At 44.8% G+C, this 6,011-nt stretch overlaps 1 protein-coding gene across 1 annotated transcript; it reads right to left on the bottom strand.

The window, feature by feature from the left end:
• Positions 1 to 4,569: 4,569 nt before the first annotated feature.
• LOC453134 (small ribosomal subunit protein uS2B-like) lies at positions 4,570 to 5,566 on the bottom strand. The gene has a single exon (XM_016926909.4). It carries the CDS (start codon positions 5,530 to 5,532, stop codon positions 4,750 to 4,752), a length of 783 nt encoding a protein of 260 aa, XP_016782398.3. The 5' UTR covers positions 5,533 to 5,566; the 3' UTR covers positions 4,570 to 4,749.
• Between the last annotated feature and the right edge of the window lie 445 nt (positions 5,567 to 6,011).

Here is a 6,011-nt window from a genome sequence, read left to right as displayed (position 1 = left end):
TCATCTGCCACATAGGATACAGGAGAAAATGGCCATCTGCAAATCATAAAAAGGGCCCTCCCCAGAACCGACCATGCTGGCATCCTGAACTCAGACTTTCTAGCCTCCAGAACCATGAGAATTAAACATCTGTTGTTTAGGCCAGTCGGTCTGTGGTATCCTTTCGTAGCAGCCATAGCCAATTAAAATCATAGTACAGAGAGTCCCATACACCCCTCACTCAGTTTCCCCCACTGTTAGCACCTTATATTATACCTTGCTATTGTACATTTGTCACAAATAAAAAACCAACATTGGTACGTTATTATTGGTACATAACTAAACTCCAGGATTTCGTCACTTTTTTATTTGGATTTTGTCACTTTTTCTATCCTCTTTCTAATCTAGGTTACCATATTGCATATTTAATCATGTCTCCCCCATCTCCTCTGGTCTAGGATGGTTGCTTAGTCTTTCCTTTGTTTTTCATGACCTTGACAGTCTTGAGGAGTACTGGCCAGGTAGCCTGTAGAATATTCCCAAAATTGATGTTTTTCACGTGATTAGACTGGGGTTGTAGATTTTTGGAAAGGAAACCATGGAAGTGAAGCGTCCTTCTTGTCTTCTCATTTTGGGAGATTCATGATATCAACATGACCCATCACTGGTGATGTTAACCTTCATCTCATGGTTAAGGTAGTGTCTGCCAGGTTGCTCTATGGTAAAGTTACTCTCTCTCTTTCCCATACTCTTCCACTACTTGGAAGCAAGCCACTAAATCTAGCCCAACCTCAAGGTGGAGGGAAGGGAGTGGGAATTAAGCTCTACTTCCTAGAAAGGGAGTATGTACACATATTATTTGAAATTCTTTTATAAGGAAGATTTGTTTCTTGTCCCTGTTTATTTGCGTATTTATTAAATCATTTATTTATACAAGTGAGGACTCATGTATGTGTGTTTTACATTTTGGGTTATATTTCCATATTATTTATTTTGTGGTTCCAATTGTTCCAGCTCTGCTCATTGGAAACCCTTTGTGGTTGGCTCCTATATCCCTTTGATTTGCCCTAATCTAAGATTTTATGATCAGATCTACTCTGAAATTTTCAACTTTTCAGTTATAGGAGGCAGTAAGATTTGTCTCTCCCTTTTTATTGCTTAAGCTAATTTGAGTTGAATATCTGCCATTGCAAGCAAAGAGAGACCTGATTAACAGACATAATATATAACAAAATCAGGTAAATAGATTATTTAACTTTGAGCTTCCTGGAAGCCAAAGTAAAAAGAGAAATAGTATGGACTATATAACACTTGTCTGATTAAAGGAAACATACCAAACTATTAATTTAATCCCTGATTCAAATGTGACAAATACAAAGATCCTTACTCATGAGGATATTAAGCAGCATAAGGATTTTTCTAATGATGCCACGACATTCTGATTTAGAAGCAAAGGATGTTATTATTTTGGTGGGATTTAATAAAAAGGCATTTCTGTAAGAAGTTCCTGTGGCCTAGGAACTAGCTTTTCATATTCTAACCGGATACAGACAGCTTAGGGAACCAGAGAATGGATGCATAGTCTTTGTCTCAGACTATCTTTTTCAGGATCCTTGGGTATTTGATGGATAGCAGCCAAATGATCTTTTAAAAAATAGGCTGGGTGTGGTGGCTCACGCCTGTAATCCCAGCACTTTGGGAGGCGAAGACAGGTGGATCACCAGGTCAGGAGATTGAGACCATCACGGCTAACAGGGTGAAACCCCGTCTCTACTAAAAATAGAAAAAAATTAGCCAGGCATAGTGGCGGGCACCTGTAATCCCTCCTAGTGGAGGCTGAGGCAGGAGAATGGCGTGAACCCAGGAGGCAGAGGTTGCAGTGAGCCGAGATCGCGCCACTGCACTCCAGCCTGGGCGACTGAATGAGACTCTATCTCCAAAAACAAAACAAAACAAAACAAAAAACACTCTTGGCCAGGCATGGTGGCTCACTGGCTCACGCCTGTAATCCCAGCACTTTGGGAGGCTGAGGCAGGTGGATCACCTCAGGTCGGGAGTTCAAGACCAGCCTGACCATCATGGAGAAACTCTGTTTCTACTAAAAATACAAAATTAGCTGGGTGTGGTGGTGCATGCCTGTAATCCCAGCTACTCAGGAGACTGAGGCAGGAGAATCGCTTTAACCTGGGAGGCAGAGGTTGAGGTGAGCCGAGATGGCACCACTGCACTCCAGCCTGGGCAACAAGAGCGAAACTCCGTCTCAAAACAAAACAAAACAACAACGAAAAACACTCTCAACAGATGCACACAATATTACTGAAAGGGTACTGATCTATTATAAGCCAGAATTACAATTCTAGCATTTGATCTGGAGATTTAACTTTGCAATTTCCACTGATGCTAGTGAATTTCACATCAATTTCTCTACCTATCAGCCAGCAAAACTCCTTTTAACTTGTCAGCAGAGCTTAAGGGGATTCCTTCTGAAGAAAGTGCTCTTTAACACACAATGGATAACAGGTTTGGAATGCAAGGAGGGAGTGAGCCCACCGAAAATCTCCTCACAGAGAGCTGTTTTTATTCCCGTTGCCTTTTTCCTTCCCTGAAACTTCAGATTTTCGGCACCTCCTGCTTGCAGGCTGTAATAGTGACTGCTGAGCATTCTATCCACAGCCCCTCTGGATCTCCATCAGAGCTCCAAGCTTGCATTCCATTTGCATTAGGAGCCCACCTTGCAGCCGGCTGGCCTGCCTCCTGACTCCAGATGTCATCTTCAGAGAGCTTCACCTTCCAGTGGCTGAGTTAATCCTCTTACCAAGGGTTTGGCTGCTTTTTAACTTCTAGAGGTATTTTCCTGCCACTGGCCAGCTTTTTTCTTTTTTTTTCTTTTTTCTTTTTTTTTTTTTTGGTCGTTGAGTTTCTGCGGTGCTATAGGATTTAAAGTGGGATAGATTAGCCTGAGCAAAAGACTTCAAGCCAGGCAGATCCTGTAGAACAAAAGAATTTCAGTCCCCAGAGAAGCTGGTGGCTTGGAAGAAACTTCAAACAGCATCCAGAACCCAGGCCATGGAAGAGCAATTAGTTTGAAAAACTCAGAGGCCTGGTGTTAGGCAGTGTGACCCAAACATCAGCCATCCATACTTTCCACATCAGCCTAACACCTGTGCCATGGTTTACTTGATATTTATTTTTATTTATTTATTTATTTATTTATTTATTTATTTTTGAGACAGAGTTTTGTTCTTGTCGCCCAGGCTGGAGTGCAATGATGTGATCTCGGCTCACTGCAACCTCCGCCTCCTGTGTTCAAGCGATTCTCCTGCCTCTGCCTCTGAAGTAGCTGATATTACAGGTGCCTGCCACCACGCCTGGCTAATTTTTGTAGTTTTAGTAGAGATGGGGTTTCACCATGTTGGCCAGGCTGGTCTCAAACTCCTGACTTCAGGTGATCCGTCCTTCTTAGCCTCCCAAAGTGCTGGGATTACAGACGTTAGCCACTACGCCTGGCCTACTTCATATTTCTTTAAATCATTTCATGTTTTGAAGCTTAAATGCATTTACATAAAAATAAAACATTCTAGGCCTGACCAGCCAGGGCTCGAGGCCCTCCCAGCTCCCTGGGGCTTTGGCTGTGGAGCAAGAAGGCCTTCAGAGGCTAGGTATGGACCCAGCCACTCACCCTGAGTGCCTCTCCTTAGAGCCCAAAGGAGATCCAGAGAGGACAAACAGGGAATGACTAGGTCAGCAGGGCCCAGGCAGAGGCCGTGTCGCATCCTCTTCCACACCCAGCCTTGCAGGCTGCCCCAGAGAACACCCACACACACCGTACTCCCAGCCTCAGGGGCCAGTGGGGGTGACAGATTGCTATACAGCAGGTAAACATGCAGTAATGAAGGACAGTTGGTTCTAGAAGACAGCTCGTGGAAAAGACATGGGCCTCATCTGCCAAATTTGAAAAAAGAGTTGGCAAATACATCTCCCTGATACCACTCTCTCAAAGTCCACTAGAATTTCTAGAATGTGGGGTGAGGCAGGGTGTTGCAGAATGGAAACCACAGCTGGTTCCAGCCTGGAGGACCGTTTTGGGAAGATCACCTTTGCCTTGCTGGTCCTTGAGTATTTTTGCAGGTGAACAGCCAACTTCAGCAATAGTCCTTGGAGTGTGTAGCATGGCCTTGTCAGATTGGGAAGCACTTAGATGCTACTAAGTTCTCATCAGGGCAAAATAAAGTGTGCCCTCAGAGAGATTCAGCTTCTTCCATTTCTTCCTGCATCGTTTGTTCATAGAGAACAAATATGGGATTGAATAGTTCTGAACTCTGAAACATTTTTTTGTCCTGGAAGTGTTTTTGTGGCCAAGAATGTACATAGCATTTGCGGATGGAGTGAGCTCTGGTGGTGGTGTCTGGTGGAAGTTCAAAGCCTTTAATTGTGATCCCAGCATTTCCAAGCCCCTGGAATTGGGGGGCTGTGGCTCTGAGGATTAGTCACCTCAACTGAGTCCCTTTCCATATTTGCCTGTGAAACTGGGAGAAAGGACTGAATTCACAGAAGCCTTGCAAAGAAGGACATTGTTATCTTTTCTTTCTTTTTTTTTTTAGAAACTGATGTTTATTTTCCATCAATCATTTTTCCATGTTGCTTAAGAGCCTATGCAAGAACAGCTTAAGACCAGTCAGTGGTTGCTCCTACCCATTCAGTGGCCTGAGCAGTGGGAGCGGCAGACCAGTCTTTTGTGGCAGGCTGAGCACTCCTGTCTTCAGTAGGGAACTACTGAATAGGCACAGAGGGCACCTGTACACCTTCAGACCAGTCTGCAACCTCAGGCTTAGTAGCAGTGAACTCAGGAGCTGGAGCAGTCCATTCACCCTGAAATTCCTCCTTGGTCACTGCCTTTTCAGCAGCAGCCTGCTCTTCTTTTTCAATCTCTTCAGGATCTCTGTAGAAGTAGAGATCAGGCATGACCTCCCACGGGTGTTCACGAGAAATGGTGCCACGCATGCGCAGAACTTCCCGAGCCAGCGTCCACCACATCAAACCCACTGAGCGAGCTCCCTTGTTGTTGCACGGAATGGCAATGTCCACATAGCGCAGAGGAGAATCTGTGTTACACAGAGCAATGGTAGGTAGGTTAACATAAGATGCCTCCGTGAGAGGCTGGTGGTCAGCCCTGGGGTCAGTAACCACAAGAAGCCGTGGCTCCCAGAAGGCTGCCTGGACCTGGTTAGTGAAGGTTCCAGGAGTGAAGCGACCAGCAATTGGAGTGGATCCAGTGGCAGCAGCAAACTTCAGCACAGCTCTCTGGCCAGTATTCCTGGAGGATATAACACTGACATCAGCAGGGTTTTCAATGGCAATAATAGCACGAGCTGCCAGCAGAAGCTTCTCCCAGGTCCTCTTCAGATTTATGATATAGATGCCATCACTTTTCCTTTTATAGTTGTACTGTTCCATCTGGAAGTCGAGATTGGTGCCACCTAAGTGGGTTCCTGCTGCAAGGAACTTAAGGACATCCTCCTCCTTCATCTGCAGGACATCAAGCGCTCCAGACATTGAGAAAGTTTCCCTTTAAGTTACGACGGGAATCCAGAACGACGCTGTATGGACCCCTCTGTAGGTAGCGCGGAAAGGCTATCTTTTCAAAATTAACAGGCAATGCCATTTTTTTTGTACTTAAAAGGAGACTTTGCAAAGATGAGTCAAGTTTGGAAGGATGGTTGTGTGCAGACTCATTTTTGTAGCTCTGAGGAGCAAAAATGCCTAAATCTAGCTGCATGCTTCTTTTCCAGAACATGACACCCTGCCCCTTTATTTGTTGAAATGGTTGAAGCTCTGCACCATCAAAAAGGCTGAATTGCTTTTGCCACTGTAACAGACTGAAAGCCTGTGATGACGGGGCAGTGATGTCGACTTGGGCAGAATGGAGCCCGTGAATTATTGGGACGCCCTCGGTTTCTCAGTCCAGTACAGTATGCTCTTCTCTGTCTCTATTTTTGTGATTTTTTGGTGGCACAGATCCTCTGGAAAACATT

The sequence above is a fragment of the Pan troglodytes genome, chromosome 15, assembly GCF_028858775.2.
Source record: "Pan troglodytes isolate AG18354 chromosome 15, NHGRI_mPanTro3-v2.0_pri, whole genome shotgun sequence".
Classification (NCBI taxonomy): domain Eukaryota; kingdom Metazoa; phylum Chordata; class Mammalia; order Primates; family Hominidae; genus Pan; species Pan troglodytes.
Note: the sequence above shows the minus strand (reverse complement) of the source record. Positions and strands in the feature narration are given on the sequence as shown.